At 55.9% G+C, this 19,830-nt stretch overlaps 1 protein-coding gene across 1 annotated transcript in view; it reads right to left on the reverse strand.

Annotated features, from left to right (window-relative positions):
* LHPP (phospholysine phosphohistidine inorganic pyrophosphate phosphatase) overlaps nt 1-15,936 on the reverse strand; it is a 77,377-nt gene extending 61,441 nt beyond the window's left edge. Inside the window, exons 1-3 of the mRNA XM_090279578.1 lie at nt 15,740-15,936; nt 4,460-4,647; nt 2,313-2,466 (exon numbers count right to left, since the gene is read on the reverse strand). Coding sequence (XP_090135704.1) covers nt 2,313-2,466; nt 4,460-4,647; nt 15,740-15,864 — 467 coding nt within the window. The 5' untranslated portion in view covers nt 15,865-15,936. The remainder of the gene's footprint in view (nt 1-2,312; nt 2,467-4,459; nt 4,648-15,739) is intronic.
* Between the last annotated feature and the right edge of the window lie 3,894 nt (nt 15,937-19,830).

The raw sequence follows: 19,830 nt of genomic DNA on the forward strand, positions 1-19,830 counted from the left end.
TAACTGAATCTGGGCTTATTGTTGTAGTGCCCAGAATTTTTTTAAATTTCTTATTCATTCAGGAGAACAAGAGGGCACCCTTGAAGGACCTCTGACAGCGAAAACATTTTTAGAGATACAGTAAACACAAGTACCTAAGTTAATATTTTTAAATAGAAAAGCCCAGCTCATTTCCCACACACAAGAGATCTGACATATTCCTCTTCTGCGACTGGTGTGGTAAAAGCCACAGCAGGCCTCGCTGGGTCCTGAGCGGACAGCCACAAGAAGGGACCATGGGCACTGGAAGGGCAGGAAGGAGCTGGGAGAAGCAGTCGGGCAGATTTTATGCCTTATTCTCCTGCTCTCCCGATTATTCAGCATGGCCTGCCTTCACAATGATCACTTGACCTTTCCTACAAGAGCCATTAACCTTCCATAGTCTGTAACGTAAACAACTTAATTTTCTGATGGCGGCAGGACAGAAGAAATTACACAGGCAATTCCCACTCTCGGTCCAAACAGATGCCCAATGTAAATCACTCCGTTCCAGAGCAGGACATTCTGTCCCAGGGCGTCCTGCCATCCTGCTGTCCTGCTCGACCCTGCTCCCCCGTGGAGGACGGCCCCTCCCCATCAGTGACCCCCACTCGGGTGGACAGGACGGCAACTTTCATGGGTCCTTGGGCTGTCCTGAGGAGCTGTGACCTAGGCCCAAAAGCTGACCTTCGGTTCTGAGCATCCGGCCCTTAAATCAAGTCAGAACCCCATCAGCTAGAAAGACCCCCCTGCCCCCGTCACCGCTCATTTGCAAAACAAATAAGCCTGCTGTTGAATCTGTTACAGAATCACAAAGCAAAAGCAACAGATTCCATATTTTTTTTCTTTTCAACAACATACCTATTTTGTCTACTACCCATAATCTGGAATAACTTTTAATAGAGACAATTTTAAAGAAAAAGGATTTAACATAAGTGAGTTATAACAGAGCTTCTTAATTACTGTATTTTTCGCTCCATAAGACGCACTTTTTCCCACTTTTTGGGGGAAATGTCTCTGCGTCTTATGGAGCAAATATTGCGTCACAGACTGTGATGTGTGTTACCTGACCTGTCAGCGGTGGCGACAGCTGTTAGAAGAAGAAGCAGTGGGCCCACGCAAAACCCCTGGGGACGTTTAAATGTCCCACTTTACTGCTGAATCTCAGGGCGTCTGGTCAGTATGAAGACAGCAAAGAAAGTGATATCAGTGATTGAAGAGCTGGCCCTGTGGGGCAGGCACCTCATCTGGGAGAGGCTTCCCCAGAGATGGCCCAGGTCCTGCCCGGCATGGGAAGCTGGGGTGGGGCCTGGGGTCCCTGCAACTTGGAGACCCTGGGACCCTTAACCCCTGGGGCTGCTTCTGCGGATGACAGAATAAACCTGTAAGCTGGAAAAGCAACTTGGCACCAAGAAACCCAACAACGCGCCTCATCCAAAATGCAAAGATGCTCATCACGGCCTTACTTTGGCAGGAAATCAGAAACAACCTACTCTCCACCAGCGGCGTGGGTTAGAAGTACCACAGGATTTCCCCACCAGGGATAACCAGGCCACAGAGCCTTCTATTCATGGCACGGAAAGGTATTCACAAAATAACGTTTGTTGAAGAACAGAAAACAGGGGCCAAACTCGGTGAACTTCGATACCGACGGGCACACGTCTGTTGGTTACGGTCTATGTGCCCTGGAAGCCACTGGGAAGGACACACGCCCAGATGTTGACAGCTGTCTCCCTGTGCAACGGGACTGTGAGTTTCTGTCTTTTTGAGCATCTGTACTCTCTAACTTTTCTTCAATGAACATGTGCTGTCTTGGAGACAAAGGATGTAAAATAAATAAATAAATGACCAACATGCTTTTCTAAAAGGAAGAAATGTTAAGGCTCAGACGAAAACAGTGGTCACAGAGATAGGCTCTGCACCCAGAGATGTGGGGCCCGGCCAACGCGTCCCACACGTGCCGGGACCCATCTCTCACGAGTGAGGTGCTCCCTGGGCACGACCTCTCGATACCTGGCGCCCGTCCTGTGCAGGTGCACCCTCCCATCCTTGCCTCTACACCCGGGACATCACACTGGCCCTCTGAGGTCTCCAAGGGCAACGACCATCTGCAAGGACCCGCCCCTCTCTCCTCCCCGGTCCCTCCCAGCCCAGGGCCCACAGGGAGGCTCCACCAACCAGGGAGGGAGGGAAGAGGAAGTCCCCGGGCTACCCGTGCCCATGTTTCCGCACCCTGCTCCACGTGGTTCAGCGAGTCAGGGACCCAGAGACCCCCGCCCCTGCAGCCAACTTACCCCTTGCCCAGCGATATGAGCACAGGGTTTTCCAGACCCATGAGCAGCTGGAAGGCTTTGTTCATGTTCTGATAAGAAAAACTTTCTCCTGCATCTGCAATGACGACACAGTTTGGGTTGGACGTGTCAATCTGATCGAATTCTGAGCGGACTTCTGGAAAGAGAGAGAAAGAGGGATAAAGCCCAGGGTGACGTGGTTGCCTCTCAATGGAGTGCAGCCCTGACGGCTCCTGTGAGCCCTCCTCCTTCTCCAGGAAACCATCAGGCCTCCAGGAGGCCTTGGGGACCCCTCGGCACAACTAGGGGCTGTGTAATTCTATTCATGTGGAACTCTAGACAAGGCACACTGGTTTATCACGGAAAAATGCAAATAGTGGGCACCTCCAAGGGGAGGCGGGACGGACTGGGAAGGGCACGAGGAAAGTATCAGGTGAGGGTCACGTTCTAGATCTTGGTGGGGGTTTGGGTTACACAGATGTGCGCATGTGTCAAAGCTAAGCAACAGTACACTTGAGATGTTTGCACTGCATTGTATATACATTTTAGATTAAAAGAAAAACCACAAATACTGTGAACAGCCAGTGCAACTTGGTTGGTTGTCATCCTGCAAAGCAAAAGGTCACCGGTTTGATTCCCGATCAGGGTACGTGCTGGGGTTGTGGGTTCTGTCCCTGGCTGGGGTGCATGCAAGAGGAGACTAATCAAGGTTTCTCTCTCACGTTGATGTTTCTCTCCCTCCCTTCCCCTCTCTCTAAAACTAAATAAATAAAATCTTTTTAAAAATAACTGTAAACCGACATTGTTATCTAGTTAACAATGCGCTGAAGTGTTTTGGGAAGGGAACCAATGTTTGTGACCTTGCAGGGCACCTAAGGATAAGCTGGGAGATGGATGGAGGGACGGGTAGGTGTGTAACGAAGAGAACAGTAAAACGTCGTTGGTGAAATCAAGGTGATGGGCATTTCTTTCAGCTTTGCCATATATCTAAAAATTTTCATAATAAAATGCTGGGGAGGTGGGGGAAATTCATCAACCGTAAAAGCTGAAATAAAGATTCCAGTTTGAAACCTCAGGTCCACTTCTAAAAAGCACAGGCAGAGGATGACGGCTGAGAAGGGGCCCCTGGCATCCCCCGCAGCCCTCCCAGCTCTGTCTGCCTGTTTGACGCATGGATTTGCCCCATCCAGGCATGCGCTGAATTCCCCTTGCCCTCTGCCCATCCCGCCCCACCCTGCCTTTGCCCTGGGGGTGGGGGGCATTTTCTTCCCTAAGTCTTTCTCTGTCTCTGAGGACACCTTCTGGAGACCCTGCAGGGGTCCTGGGTCACAGAGGAGGGACGCTGAAGGCTGGGTGGGCCACCCTCGACAGGCACCAGAGCTATGCATCAGAGCTGGGGCCACGCAGGGAGCGCCTGCCACTCTGGGGGCACCTGCTCCTGCTGGGACGCAGAGAAGCGTGCGGGCCTCGCCTATGTCAGCACTTTGCAAATAAGAACACCAGGTGCAGAGGAAGGAGGAGAGAGGCGGGGCTCGGTGCGAGGACAGAAAAGTGTCCTGGACTCTGGAGCCTGGCTGGCGGCTCTGCTTCTTAAACATTCAGAGGCGCCAGGCAATACTGCCCCTTCTGTTCAGTCCAGAGAGCTCCCTGCTGAGGGTCAGAGCGGCTCTTGTCTTGCATTGGGACTAATCTGGAGGCAAAGGCTGTGCCACCTGCCACAGAGCAGGGCTGGTTTCGCAAATACAGGTCAGGTGATGGGTGCCAGGCGTCAGACACATGTGGTCCCCAGCCCCGCTCTTCACCCCCTCTCCCTCCCTCCACACTCCCCCCATAACACAACCCAGAAACTAGAATTTTACCCCCATCAGTTTCCTGCCCCCCTGGCCTACTCTAAATCAAACAGACAATGCAGGTTCTCCTCTGAGGAGCCATCTAGAACCTTCCCCTAAGGGCCCTCGGTGTGAGGCCGGGGATGACGCAGCCCAGGAGATTTCCAGCCCACAGGCCCAGGGGTGCTGGCAGTAGGAGCCAGGGCTTACCTGTGTCCTTCCTAGTGATTTGGCCCAGATGAAAGGGATGCTGACCCCCAACCCCCATCCTGAAATGGGGCACCTCCACCCCAACCAGGTCCCCGGGCCAGGCAGGCCTACCGTCATGGACAAGCAGGTGTGGCCGGAGGCCTCGCTCCTTCAGGATCAGACAGGCGGCTGGGGGCGGGGCGGTCACCTCATTCTCGGAGATGTCAAAGCCCAGGCGGCGAAGCTCCCCCACCAGGTGTCTGCGGGACTTCTGAGACTCGTTGGTGCAGAACCTCACCTTCAGCCCCGACTGCTTCAGTCTGGAGGTGGGAACAGGTGGAGGGTGCAGTTACCAGGCTGAGTGGGTGGGTTCCTAGGGAGAGCGCAGGACCCATGCTTCTCCAAGGGCCCCTGGTACAATCCCAGCGCAGACCAGGTCACCGAGAGCCCAGAGGTGGGCCTTAACCAACTCTGGAGTGCTCAGGTTGGCATTTCTTTTCTTTTTTTCTTTAAAGATTTTATTCATTTATTTTTAGAGAGAGGAAGGGAAGGAGAAGGAGAAGGAGGAAACATCACTGTGTGGTTGCCTCTTGAGTGCCCCCAACTGGGGACCTGGCCTGCAACCCAGGCCTGTGCCCTGACTGGGAATCGAACCAACGACCCTTTGATTCACAAGCTGACGCTCAATCCACTGAGCCACAGAAGCCAGGGCAAGTTGGAATCTCTGAGTGGAAGCAGACCCTTCCAGGACACCTGACCGTCCCCCTCGCCACATCCCTCCTTCTCATTCTCTCTATGCCTGGCACACCTGAGACTCCCCAAGTTTCCCACCTGACCTTTGCCTGTGCCTGCCTTTCCACCTGGGACATGTCCCCGTTCCCTCTGCCTGGGACACATACCTGCTCCCTCCGCCTGGGACACATACCTGCTCCCTCCGCCTGGGACACACTGCCGCTCCACACCTTCTCCCAACTTCGGGGACCCACTGGACACCTCCTTCCACACCCCACCCCACCAGGCCTGGCTAGAGGCCACCTCTGAACATTCTCGCACGGTCTCTGCGCCTTTCACAGTAACTACCACGTGTGCTTTGCGTTTGAACTACATATGCCTGATTAACTCTGGATCTGTGTTCCCCCTGAAGAGCCGAGGGACCGAGCGGAGGTGTGTCTCATCGGCATCACCTGTGTGCCCTGTGAGGTCAGGATGGGGGTCTGTTCAGTTCTCCTCGGCACTCCACGCTCTGCGCAGGGCCGGGCACACAGCAGGCCCCTGGTAAGCGCTTGCTGAATGACTGATGCGAAGTCCAAATGACGCCAGTGAGAGGGACCCTTCCTTAGGTCCACGCCGACCAGACCTGTTGCTTCACCAAGGGTATCCCAGGCCTGCGGCCCCCACGTGCCCTGCCACGTTCCCAGGGGCCTCCTGGCCCTCGGGGGACCGGCCGGCAGGTGTGTTTGGGAAGAAGTCTGCAGAGCTGCTGGCCACAGAGTGGACATAGACCAAGAGGCTGATGGTGTCTTAATCAACAGCCCAGGTGATTCGGGCCTTTCTTAGTATTTGTCTTTCCTAATCACAGGGTTATGAATTATCAATTATGCTGAGTGGTTAATTGCCCTTCATAAAGACAGCTTTTGTACTTTTAATTAGGCAGTTAATTATTGTAACTAATGGCATCACCTTGTACGTTATAGACAAATCTTCATTGATTGGCGCCCGGAACGTGTGATTCACACCCAAGTTAATGGAGCTGTTGAGTGAAGAAGCGCAGGGGTGCCGAGGGACTAATTAATGCTAATGAATTATGATGTGACCTTCTCAGAACAGTGAACACTCGTGGGACAGTGAGATGACAGTGCCTCACATCTGCTGCTCCAAACAGAGCTTCAGGAGCCCGTGGAAACATGGGTAAACAACAGGAGCCGCTTTGGGGCACCTCAGCCTCTGGTCTCCTTGGAAAAACCAACTGAGGTTCCGGCTCCACCACAACATCCGCTTTAAAATCTAGGTAGCGGTTCAGGGTTAAATCAGACCCCAAAGAGCCTGCGGGGAAAAGCCGGGGGAAGCGCCCTCCCTGGGGGTCTGTCTGTCCGCCCTCCCCAGGTCTTCTCTTCATTTGCCTTAGTCACTAAAAATAACCCAAGGGGTCCTTATCATTGTTACGAGTGAAGCCTGGATACGTTCCCTGAGTCGTGCCTCGGCCTCAGTACCACTGGCTAGTGTTCCCTACATACATGCCCAGGGCCAGGTGCTGGGGGGGCGGGAGACACACACTAAGCCTGTGCTGATGGAGTGACGAGCCAATGAGGCAGGAAGCACTAAGCGCATTCTAGAGACCAGAACGGAGGCTCCAGGCACCTACAAGATCACACAGCTCGTAAGCAGCAGAGCTGGCACCTGGCGGTGGCGATGCGGGGGTGTGCGCAGGCCCTGGCACCAGCCAGTGACGGTGCGGGCACACTGGGGGAAAGGGAGCCCCGTGCCTGCCAAGGCCCAGCAGCCCCAGGGACACAGGCCCAGCTCCTGCTGCCGGAAGGGAAATGGACTCTCCAGGTGAACAGGGGTGTGCCCAGGGCGCACCTGGGCGTGCACATGGGACAGAAAGCGCATGACGATGGGTCAGCTCTGATGGTGAGGCGCTGAATGGCCAGTGCTGTGGTCTGAACTGTGTCACATGAGGTCATAAGGGTGGGGACGTGATATGATAGGATTAGTGTCCTTTTAAGAAAAGACACCAGAGACCTCTCTCTGCATGCACAGAGGAGTGGCCAGGTGAGGGCACAGTGAGAGGGTGAATTCCTACCATCCAAGAAGAGAGCTCCCACCAGAAACCGACGGGATGGCACCCTGATCCTGGATGTGCAGCCTCAGAACTCTGGGAAAATAATGCAGTGCTGCTCCAGGCCCTCCAATGGGAGGTGTTGTCATGGCTGACAACCAAGAGCCAGACTGACATACTGACAGCCAAGAACCAGACTGACATACTGACAGCCAAGAAACCACCCCCGCGGCACTCCTAGGGGGGGTCTGCTGCCAGATGTCACAGGTGTGGCCTTGGGAGGCCAGAACGTGAGAATTCAGACAGGTAGGAGGGGCGGTGAGGACGTGGTGTGGTGGCAGCAGCAGTGGCAGCAGCAAGAACGTGAGAATTCAGAATGTCAGGGAAGCCCGAGCCAGGCAGGGCTTCAGGGCCGCCATGTGGCCTGCAAGGGCCCCCAAGGGGAGTGAATCCAAGGGACTTTCAGCACCAGGACAGGCCCAGCTCTAGGACAGGCCACGTCATCCCCCCCAACACCCAAAACCTGGGGGACAGGGGGCCTACAGCAGGGCTCCCCCAGCTCAAAGTGGGGCTCTGGCTGGACAGCCCCTGGGACCACAGCTGCTGCCTCAGCCCACGGCCCCCGCCCCAGGAGCCCTGTAGAGGTGCCCGGACTTCCTGCGGCCTCCCCGGATCTGTGAACTGACCTTTACCTCATCCTGGGAGGCCAGGACAACCTTTGAGTGACAACGCCGTCGCACGGTGCAATTACTGCGCAACACATGAGCCGGTCGCTTGCAAATCACCTCGGACCTCGCCCATCTGTTGGCTGTCGGCATCTGCCAGGGGCGCTCACCCGAAAATAATGGAAGCCCTCTCATTATCGTGCGGTAGCAGGTAGGGCGCTAGGACGATTCCTGGACACCCGGACTGACCTTGGCACAGCTCCACGGCCTGCTGCCCGCTCAGCTGGCCACAGAAGGGCTTGCAGGGAGGCCGGGCAGGGGGTGAGGAGGCTGCCCCACGAGGCCCCTCCCAGCTGGGCCCGTCTCAGTCCCCACCCCCAGCTCTGGGTATCTGTCACCTTCATCTGACCCACAGGCCATCTCTCATCACCCTGAGTGTGCCTGCACTGTCCCCCCAGTGGCAAGCCCTACTCGTCCTTCACGGCCTGGTTCATACATCCCTTCCTCCAGGAAGGCCCCAGGCCCCCACCCTGCCCAGACAGAGTCCATCTTCCCCTGCTCGGCTCTCACAGCCATGGACGCTGCCCTCGGCACCAGCACCATGCCATCCTTCCTCTGTTTCCCCCACCCGGCTTACTGCCCGCTCTTCCCGATGAGCCTCTCACAGCGGGCAGGGCGCTCACCCACCTCACTCCAGCCACCCCGCTACCAAGGGGGCTATGTGGAGGGTCTGGGAGACCAAGCCAACGGTACCTGCAAATCCCTCATCCCCACCCAGGAGAAGAGACCCCCCCAGACAGTGGAGGGGAGGGGGCCGCAGCTGAGTGGGCTCCTGGATGGGAAGGGGAGGCCACGGCTGGCAGGTCAAACGGGAGGTGACAAGTGAGATCAGTGACCACTGGCCTTCTCTGAGCCCTGGGCGGGTCTTCAAAGAGCTGCCTGAGGCCCTCAGACCCGCCTGAGCTGGGGTGCTGTCCTCCCACCAGGGCCAGGAGCCCTCTCCTGGACGAGGCAGGAGAAACTCACTCCTAGAGGAAGGGGGGTGGGGGGAGGCGAGGGGTGTTCCCCCTCGTTCCTGCTTCCCTGACCCTCCAGCCTGCTCTGCCCCTGGGGCCACAACTCAAGACCTGATCTGGTGGGGTGGGCGGGGGTCCTTATTCCCACCAGAATGGGAACAGTGCCGATAAATAAAACTCTGTGCCCCGGTTTCCTCGGAGAAGGAACAGACACTCACAGCACCTCCTGGGGCTGTCAGGAATGGCACGAGCGCAGGGCCAGGCCCCCGCCCCCGCAGTGGCGCCAAGACCTCATTGTGGAGCAGGGCTCCTCGGACTCTCTGGGACGCTGAAGTCCGCGGCCGCGGCCCTCTCAGAAGGCCACGGAAACTGAGAACACACTTCTGGAGCAACAAAACCTGCAAAGTGCTTCTTTGTTCTAAGAAACCACATTTTTAGGACAGAAGGTCAAATGGGTGCCCATGGTCAGAGTGGGATTGGTTTTGCAGGAGAAAAGAGAGTCACCCGTGCACACTAAGGGGTTCTGGGAGGGGCCCGGTGGGCACCAGCTCAGGGTCAGGGAACCAAGGGTTTTCACTCCCTTGGGGAATGGGGTCTGGCTTCCCAGACAGGGTCCTGCCCCTGTACCTTGCACGTGCCCTTGGCTGAGCATCCATGGGTCAGACTCTCGGGGTCCTTGAGCCCCAGCCATGAAATGGGGTAACGGCAGCACCTGGCCTTCCAGCCGGCTCTCTAGAGCTGGGCACTGCAGACACACGGTGGGCCCTGCCTTGTGCTGGCACCGTGACTGCTGAGTGGCACCTGTAACAGCCCTGCCAGGAGCTGCAGCTGGACCTCCCCCTCCTCTCCACTGACCCACCAGTGCAGGCCTCCCAGCAAGTCTGACAGCCGCTGCTTCACCCCCCTTGGAGCTCCCTCCCCCGTCTCCAGCAGACATTGCTGGATACTTTGTCTTGAGAGTCCAGGCAAGAAACAGAGTCCAAAGTCTGGACAGAGAGACGGGAAAACACGGGAGGTGGTGATGCACATGGCCGGACCTTGGACGGGCCTCTCAGCCCTGGCCAGCTAGCCAGTGACCTCAGGGGGGCAGTGATGAGGTCAAACAGACGTTGGGCAGGGCCCACAGCCAGGGCCCTTAGGTAACACATGGCACACCTTCCCCAAGCCCGTGACCTGCCCCGTAGTGTTCTCTCTCTGACCTGCCTGAGCCTCTGAGCTCTGGTCAAAGAGACACGCTGAGCCCACAAATATTCACTTACTATTTATTAATAAACACAACGTAGAATCGAGTGCTGGGACAACTGTAATTGAAAAACCAAAAAATAAAAGAAATTATATTAAAAAAAAAAAAAAAAAAAAGAATCGAGTGCCGGCAATCTAGAAGCCAGAGGAGACCTTGGAGAGCATGCAACCTCCTGGCTCATTCCACAGAGGAGGAGACACGCGGGGCCCAAGGGCATGTCTCAGGGAGTCATGGGTACTTCAAGCCACTCCCCAGCCTTGGAGTCAGCGGCCAGCCAGTCCTGGCTGAGAGGTGGCACAGGCTGGCCCAGGACACTGCAGGGGCCATAGACCAGGCACTCCCAGGGTAAGGTGGGAGCCGGCGGGGGCCCCAGACTCACACACATCACCTCCACCACCCCTCACGGTGGGACTGAGGCTCGTCACCATGTCCCCTCAACCTCAGCTTCCACACCTATGCAGTGGGCTGCTGTCAGGAGCTACTTCAGAGGGCTGCCGTGAAGACTGTGTTTAAAAAGCAAACGAGAAGCACCTAGCACACTGCAAACACTCAACAAATGGTGGTGACGATGACAACCACATCGCGGACAAGCCTGGTGCTGGGACACCTGGAGGCAGGGAGTATGACAGGAAACCAGATGCCAGGTGAACCAGCAATGGCAGGAGGAGCCAGGGGACGGAGGTGTCACCCGCAGCAGGGAGCCCAGCGCGCACCTCCCAGGAGCACTGTGGAGAAAGAGGGCAATGTCCAACCCCGCAAACAGAGCCTGAGGCCAAACCCGGGGTGACTCATCCTGTGGGGACGTTTCTGGAGCACCCAGGAAAGAGGGAGCCCCAACAACAGCTCCCACGGCTCCCACCTCCCCATGGCCCTGCCTGCACACATTACCTACGCGTTCACACTGAATCCTCGACACAGCCTGAGCGAGGTCAGTGTTCCTGTTCATGAGGAGGACGTGGGGTTTAGAGGAGCTGACTGTCTCCCCCACCCTTTCATGTTCATGAAAATATATACAAATGTGAAAAATATAAGCCCCCTGCTCCGGCCAGGTGGCTGGCTCAGTTGGAGTATCGCCTTGTGCACCAAAAGGCTGCAGGTTCGATCCCCAGTCAGGCGTGTACAGGAGGCGACCAATTGATCAACGTTTCCCTCTCTCTGTGTGTGTGTCTCTCTTCCTTTTCTTTCTCTAAAATCAATAAACATATCCTTGGGTGAGGGTTAAAAAAAAAGATACAAGCCCCTGGCAGAGCTGAGTGATTGTTTAGAATGTGCATCAAGTTCAACAACTAAGAAACTGTTACTTGCTGAAGAATCACCTCTTACACTGAAGCAACAAAATGCTCTTTAGCTCCTAGATGTGCAACAAGCAAAATGTTGGTTTAAGAAAAAAATATCTGCACTCTTACACCGTGACAGTGTTACAGGTGGGAAACAGGCACAAAAAGGCCACGGAAATCGCCCAAGACCACTCCACAACCACAGGGCAGAGCTGCACTCCCAGCGGAAGGGGCCTCGTTGAGGTGGACCATTCACTCCACCCCAGAACCACCCCCCTCTAGCTGCCCTCAGTTTCCATGAGGGGGCCCCTCCCGGGGGGCCCTCCCTGCCAACGGAGGTGGAGACCAGAAACAGAGAAGCAGCTCTTGTCCCGACACGGAAGCCGGAGTGCGGCCTCACACCCCCGACGAGGCTCCTGGGTTTGCCGCCACGTGGCAGGGGTGCCTTTCCGTTCTCACCCACCCCAGGTGCACGTGGGTTGTTGTGTCTCCTGTATCTTTCTGAACAAAAATGGTATTTCATAGGCATTATTCCATGACTTCTTCTCTTACTGCACACAACATTCACGTCATAGAAACCAATGTCAATACCACACAGAGCCACCGCATTCTTCTGCACAGCTGCACAGTATCCCGTGGTCTGGAGAAACCACGGTCCGCCCCAGACACGGTCAGGAACATCTGTACTGCGTGCAGTCTGCTATGCCGGCTTTAACGTTGTTCATCAGAATGCTTTCAATGTTCAATGTGCACACTGGCTGACCCCAAAGTCAGCATCACAGATTTGGACATCAAAAATACACGCTATTTAAACATTCCTCTTTTATCTATCTTTTTTAATTTGGGGGTTCAACCCAGATTTCAATTGGGGGATAAATGCTCTGAGGCTACACAAGAGTCCGAAACCCCTGGGTGGGGATCTGCAGGGGACTCCCGGCTCCTATGACCTGTGACCTGGGGAAACACAGTCGCTGAGCATCAGGGCTGCCTGTGGAGTGTGCAGGGCCAGGCGGTGGAGGGTGGGAGGGGGAGAATCAGAGAGGAGGGGGGCACATCACAAAATCCTCCGTGCTTTTGGGGAAATAGAGGGAAAGGTCTGGGAGGACCCACCACGTCGCCCCGAGGAAATGACTGAGACGGGGCTGGCGATGAGGATTTGGACCGCGGACTCTGTTTATGCACTGGTAGGAATGTACTAGAAAGAGGCCACCTATGACCTCTGAAGCTTAAACAGTAATGACATGAGAATGCACAGCCCAGAGGCGAGCAACCTGCTCTCACTACCCATCACATTGCTGGAGACAGCCCCCCACCCCCCGCACCCCCACTCACCCCCCCACACAGTACATGACAGCACCAGTGACAGGACAGGACATTCTCAACAAACACCCCTTGTCCAAGGTCCAGGCTGAGTCAGGAAGGCTCCCATTGGCCTAAACAAACTCAGATAAGCGCCCGCCCCCTCCAATATCCTTAAGGGCCCCCTCTGACAGGTGCAGGGCCACGTGTTGGGGGATGGGATGAGGCAACGCAGGCGAGCCTCCTGGCCACCCAGGGTCCCCAGTAGCTGTCAGTATTGCCGTTCCTGGGGACACAGGTCCCTAGAGCTAGGTGGTGCCAGTGTGGGCCAGCACCGAGGCCGTCGGTCCTGGTCTGAGGGCCGGCCAGACCTCTTCAGAAAGCTTCCCCTGGCTCTGTTTCTCCCGGCTCCACGATCTGCTGGGAGGGGTCTGCGTTTTAACAGGGTCCCTGGGCTTCCGGTGCACCCTGGGCTTTGAGAGGCCCCACTTGGAAGGACGGGTTGCAGCTGCAGGGGTGCCGGCTGGGAATTGCTTTATGAGGCTGCCCTGGGCCCAGGCAGTCTGCTTCCTTCCGGCCCCAAAGGCCTGGCCCAGCAGATGCGCTTTAGTGGCCAGGACAGAAGGCAGTAAATGCCCACCCGCCTTTCACATGCAGATGCCTCCAGGGCGGCCTTTGTGCTGGCCCCCAGCTGGGCCCGGCCCTGCCTCTGAATGGCTCTCCAAAAAAGGGTCTGATGGGGACCCCAGGCTAGTTTACAGATGTCCCATGACCAGGCCTGCCCACAAGTCCTAGGGCAGTGAAAGGGGCCCTGCCCAGCCAGCACCAGCCCCAGTAGCTCTAAGAAGGGACCACACTGCCAGGGAATGACAAGGGGGCGGAGTCAACCTAGTCTCAGAAGCCTGGGCCTCCTGGTCTCCCATCTGGGACACTGCTGGCCCAGGTGACATCTTCAGACTCCAGCCCTCACACCGCTAGGTCCGCGAGGCCACACCTCCCCCCCCACTGGCCTCATCTCCTGGCTGCTCCATCTGACACCAGCCTTTCTGGGTGCTCTTTACACTGGTCTCCTCCCCACACCAGATCGGGGGGCAGGGATGTCCATCTGCCCAGTTCATGCTGGTGTCTATAGCAATGGTGTCAGTGTAGCAGAAACGCTCAATAAATACTTGTTGGGTGGGTGGGTGAACGATGCGCAGCCGTGTGGTCTTGTGGGGGAAACTGGGGCTCTGGAATCAGGCAGATGCCGGGGTGAATCCTGGCACTTTCTGAGTCTCTGAGCCTCAGCCCCGCTTTGAAGAGGGGCCCACACCTGACCTCAGGGCTGGCTGTGAGGACAGTACGTGGGGCCAAGCACCTGCCTGGGACAGGGCAGGCCTCCCCCTATCGATGGTGACCGCTATCATTGTGGTCTGTCCCCAGAAAGGTGGAAACCTGTCACGGACTGGAAAACAGGTCTAGCAGGCAGCTCTTGGAGGCCGTGGCTGAATCCATTCTGTGCTGGCTACTCAGAGGAGGACCGAGGGACCAAGGCTCTGTCCACGTCCTCGACCTACTTTGCTTTTCAGGGGCTTTAGAGGCCACGGTGACCCCGCTACAATAGAAAAGACCAACAAGCCCATGTGTCAGCGAGGACACGTAGCAAATGGGACTCACGGCGTACCGAAATAGTCTTCAAGATTTCCAAGGAAACCTCCAGTTTTCACGTGGTACTTACAAGGTTTCTCCTTTACATTCACATTTCTTCAACCCTTAAATCAAATCACAGGACACTCCTGACTGAAATCTTCAGTGTCCACCCCCGGTTCCCTCTCCTGGGAACACACGACCTCCGCCCCGGGACGCAGAGGTCCTTCACACCTGCGGTCAGTCCCCGGACCCCTCCCCAGCACAGGCCAGCCCCGCCCTGTCACCCTCTCTCGGCACCCATTTTCTTCACGCCACTTATGCCAACGTGGTGACTTGGTTGTTCCTTTGTGTCCAGACACGAGCCCCATGAGACCTTGTCTGCCTCAGTTTCAGCCCTGTGGCACTGGCCTCCTGCTCTTCCATCCTAGGCCCAGTCACCCCAAAACACAGCCCAGTGCCCCCTGCTCCATTCCTGAGGGCGCCACCACCTAACGCTCCGGTCTGTGACAGGGCTCGTCTGAAGCCTCGGGGGAGACGGAAGCTAAGGCAGAGGCTGGGGGCAGAGGGGGCAGGCACTTCACCTGGACTGCAGGGCCTGTGCCCCCAGGCCGTGGGGAGGCTCCCAGGGCTGGGGTGCTGCCCTGGAGGCCACGTCTCCCTTTTCTGAGTTCCTGGCCTCCCAAACACCCCCTGCTTTGCTATGCAGGATGGTCTGGCTACTGAACAGACAAGTGAGGGGCTCTCTGGGGAACAAGAGGCTAATTTAACTGCGATCTACAAGTAGGTGAACTGAGTCCTGACGTCAGGCCACCAAGCAAAGGTCTCCCAGCTAGTGACCGTGGGAGGCCACGTCCTGTGCAATCTGCCCTTCCTGTCTGCCCATCAACATCACGGCAGCACTGGCCTGCGATGCCGCGGGCAATGACGAAGCCCAGGGCCCAGCGGTGCCAGCCGTGGTCCCGGCATGTCCTCCAAGCACAAGACGTGGTGGGCCAGGCGCTGCCCTGCTCCCACCGTCCGGACAGACGTCAAAGACAGCCCAGCTGAATTATAATGCCAGTCACGTGTAATTTAAAGTTTCCTGGTAACCACATTAACAGAAGTCAAAAGAAACAGATGGAGTTAATTTGATATTTTATTTAGCCTAATATATTCAAATGTTTATCCTATTAACATGTAATCAAGGTCAAGCAGAAATCCCCGGAATTGCCCCTGACAGCACGTCTCCGTTCAGACTGGCCACCCCCCAAGCGCTCCACAGCCACAGCAGTCAGAGGATACCCGGCCGCACACGCAGCTCTAACCGCCACGTGCCCTGTGCGCGCCCAGGGTCGCCCCGGACCAGGTCGCTTACGCACCCCCGGGCTGCCGCAGGTTCTCGGGTCTCCAGGGCGGGGCGGAGCCAAAGCAGAAGCCCCGCCCCGGCCCCGCCCCGGCAGCGGTGAGAGGCGGCTGGAGGGACCCGGCAGAGCGCGGGGCCCGGCGGCCGGCGCGGCCCACTCACCTCGCCACCGCCTCTACGGAGCCAGCGATCGGCTTGCCGCCGCCCTCGCCGCTGTCGTACAGGACGCCCGAGATGTCGAGCAGCACCCCGCGCACGCCGGCCAGCCGCTCGCCCCACGCGGCCATCGCGCCCAGTCGTGCGCCTCGGGCTCCGCGTCCCAAACCGAGGCTGGACCCTGCGGCTGCGCTCGCCGCGCAGGGGCGCCTGGGAAGTGTAGTGGGGCGGGGTGGGGCGGGGCCGTCGGGGAAGGGGCGGGCGCTGCGGTGGGACCTCGGTCACGTGGCCCCGAACGGGCGTCTTCCCCGCAGGTCAGGGGACGAAAACTCAGAGCATAACAAATTGAAGGCATTTGCCGCCTCCACCTGTGGCAGTCGCGGAAATTAACGAGAACAAGCAGCAGCAGAGCTCCTCGGGCATGGCCCTCCCTGGCGGGAGAGAGCGAGTGACAGCTCTGGAAGCACCGGGCGTGCACGCACGATCCCGCACCTGGGGAGGGAGGCCACCGAGGAACTGCTTCTAGAGGCAGAGGCTGCGGTGCAAGCTACGGCGCCAGAACCAGCTGGGAGACAAGCCAGTGTGCGAGGACGGGAATTGTTCAAGAAATTGTAATGTGGCCGCTGAAAGAGATATTATCCCATAAAAAGAAAAAAAAAAGGAAACTAGGCGACAAGACCGGGGTGGCTCAGTTGATGAGATGGCATGTCCCAAAGCCAAGGGTGGCTGGTGGGATTCCCCGTCAGGACACGTGTCTGGGTGGTGGGTTCCTCCCCAGTCTGGAAGCGTGATAGATATGTCTCACGTCGATGTTTCCCCCCCCCCACACACACACACTAGAAATAAAATTAAAAAAAAAAAAAGCTAGATAACAACTTGGAAAATGCTCATGTTACAACATTCTACAAAAAAGCAGACTACAGAGTAAGGGTGCATAGGTATAGCGCTGGGAAGAAAATGGGACCATTGCAATGTGTTAGCCAGTGAGGTTTTGGACGAGTTTTTACATTCCGTTTAATAGTACATCATTTTTGCAACAAGTAAAAAATGATCGAAAAGGGGAAGAGTTTCCTTGACTGCCCCCGACCCTTTGACGTATTTACATGGAAACTTGTGGAGCATTTGTGATCTTGCAACTCGGCAATTGTAATCTTTGGCTCAAATGAGATCTTATTAAAACTCAAATAAATAGATTAAAACTTGAAAAAAATTTGACTTCAGGCCCGACTCAGCTTTGAAGTTTCTGAAGAAGAAAACCATATTATGTTGACCCCTACATTTCAGGCTCTTGATTCAAAGATAAGCTGAAGAATTCATCAGAACATTAGAACTTTAACCTAATTCAATGCATTGTGTGTATCATGTGGAGAAGTTTATTGGGCCAACTGTCGGTTTGTCAGGAGACCTATAAAAGGTAGTTCCTGCCCTTTGGGGACTTACAACCTGGTTGGGGAAGGAAAGAAAATTATACCTTATAGTGGCCATGGTTCTTAGTTGCAGACTAGAGAAACCACTCCAGCTAGAGGGGCATGTTTACAAAGGGCATTGGGAGCTTACAGATTTTCAAAAGACGGGGGGGATCAAGCTCAAGTATTACGCAGCCATGAGAAACGCCCAATTGCAGGGCTCACGTGGGTCCACTGCCCCATCATTTGGCTCCTGAGATGCCAGGGACCTACTATCAGGCTGATGGTACATACGGCCCCCAAAGAACCAAACCCACCCGTCACCATGCCCTTCGAAGTTTCTTTCTGCACTTACGGCCACCACCCCCCTTTCACTGGCTTGGTGGAACGCAGTCTACCCTGCAAGAGAGTCTGGGAAACACAGTTTTCAGCCTTCCAGATTCTGGGGTGCAGGAGCTGAGTGAATCACTCTGGAGAACCTGCTGCGAACATCACAATCTATGCACATGAATTGAACTTCTACTTTCTGGGTTCAGGAGGCTCTAGGGGTGCAAAAAGGCCTCAGTGTGGTCATTGTCTTTGAGTCAAGAGTGGCCAGAGAACAAGACGTACACCCTTAGGGTTACTGACCAGAGGCGTGCCAAGCACCAGTGGGTGACATAGTAACAGCCAAGAGAATGGGCGCTGTGGACCACGGAGTAGCAATTTCTGAGCAGGTGAGCAGCCTGAAATGAACCTTGAAGAATGGCTGGGCCTTAGCTTCCTGCTGAGGAGGAAGAAGAGGAGACAGGGCACTTCTGCCAGTGCTGGTGAGCCTGTGCCGTTTCCCCTCTCCCACCAGCGCTGTGTGTGACATTGAGCAAATCACTTCCTGTGTCTAGGACCAAGGTAGACAGGATGGCCCCCCGGAGATGTCCACGTCCTCATCTTCAGAACCTGTGTACATATTGCCCTGCACAGGAAAAGGGACTTTGCAGATGTGACTAAGCTGAGGATCTTGAAGTGAGGAGATGAGCATCGTGCCCCAGCATGGATGGCCCATTAAAAACACAGGTTGTCCCACAAATGCGAGGGATTTTCCCTAAGCATGTTGGATCCATCATGAACCCGTAGCCATGTCTAAACACTTCTGGGTCCTGTTCTTCTCAGCCTAGCCTGTACCACCTTGTGAGGTGAAAGTTTCCCATCCATCTTAATCAGACTGTGGAGCTTTGGGCTTATGCTATTGGGTTCCCATGGATTCCTTTCAACTCTTCAACCTGCTAAACGCCAGTGTGCTAAAGTGCACAAAGACAATGCTGTGTGTGCCCCAACTTTAGGGCAGTCCAAGGCCCAGATAGTCTGTATTCCTACAATGCGATACAGCCTGTGTCAGTCAGGGTTCCTCGACCCTGGCTAATGGAATTTCAAAATGGGACTCAGGGGGAGCCGAGAAGGCTATCAGGCAATTTACAGAATCAGAGAAAATTCTGAACAACGAGCCCTCGGAAGGGGCCAGACCCATCGGCTCCGGGAGTGGGAAGTGGCAGATGATTTATTTCAGGCATCGCTGCCAGGAGCAAGCAGCCCCAACCTGTGTCACTCTGCTTCAGATTCTCAGGGGAGAGGGCTTGCCGGGTCCTGTAGGAGCCCACTCTCACCCTGCGGCCAGTGGGGCAGTGGGGCACAGGGCCTTTGACTGGCAATCCCACCACGACGGGAGATCGGAGCAAAGTCAAAGTACCCAGACCAGAAGCGGGGGCAAGGGCACTTGCTCAGACAGAAGTCAGAGACAGCCACTGAGGCTGGTGGAGACCTGGGACCCTGAGGGCAGGAGCCCCCAGAGCAGTCTGGGCAAGCAGAGGGCCTCACAGAATGAGACTTGAAAGGAGGACTGAGATCTGGAGGTGAAAGGAGTCCCAGGCAGGCTCGGGATGGAGAGGGCAGGCTGGAGTGACACACCACAGGTGTGACCTCAACTTGTACCCAGAGAGCTGCTAGCTGCCAGGATTAGAACCCCTTTGGGCATGTGAGTGTTAATTTTAGGTGTCAACTGGACTGGGCCACGGGGGCCCAGATATCTGGTCAGACATTATTCTGGATGTTTTGGATGAGATTAACATTTCAAGGGGCAGACCCAGTAAACCAAATCGCCCTCCCTCAAGCGGGCGGGCCCCATTCAACCAGGTGAAAGCCTGAATAGAGCCAAAAAGCTGACCCTCTTTTAAGTAAGAGAGCAGTCCTTGGCCTGGGACAGTGGCCTCTTTCCTGCCTTCGGACTGGAAGGGAAACTCGGGTCCTTCCTGGGTCTTGAGCCTGCCGACACCCCAACCTCAACGGCACTGTGGGCTCCCCTGGGTCTCCAGCTTGCCGGCTCACCCTGCAGATCTGGGGACTGGCCAGCCTTCGTGATGACATGAGCCAGTTCCTTATTTAAAACAAAAACAAAAACCCTCTTTAAGGCTGTTAAGGAACATTTATAACGCCTTTGGTGCCTGTTCTAGACATCACAATTTGACCCTGAATATTTGCAGACCTAGAGGAAGCCAAGAGCTGGGGTTTTGATGAAGCAGGTGCGGATAGGGGGATGGGGAAAGAATTAGAAAGGAGTTATACTGCTTCCTGAGCATTCAGTAGAGCCAGTCATGAAGCATTGGCACGAGACCCCTCGCTGTGGAATGGACTCATTAACTGCGTATTTTAAACCATGGC

Source organism: Furipterus horrens, unplaced genomic scaffold (genome assembly GCF_987537825.1).
Source record: "Furipterus horrens unplaced genomic scaffold, mFurHor1.1.pri manual_scaffold_5, whole genome shotgun sequence".
Lineage (NCBI taxonomy): Eukaryota > Metazoa > Chordata > Mammalia > Chiroptera > Furipteridae > Furipterus > Furipterus horrens.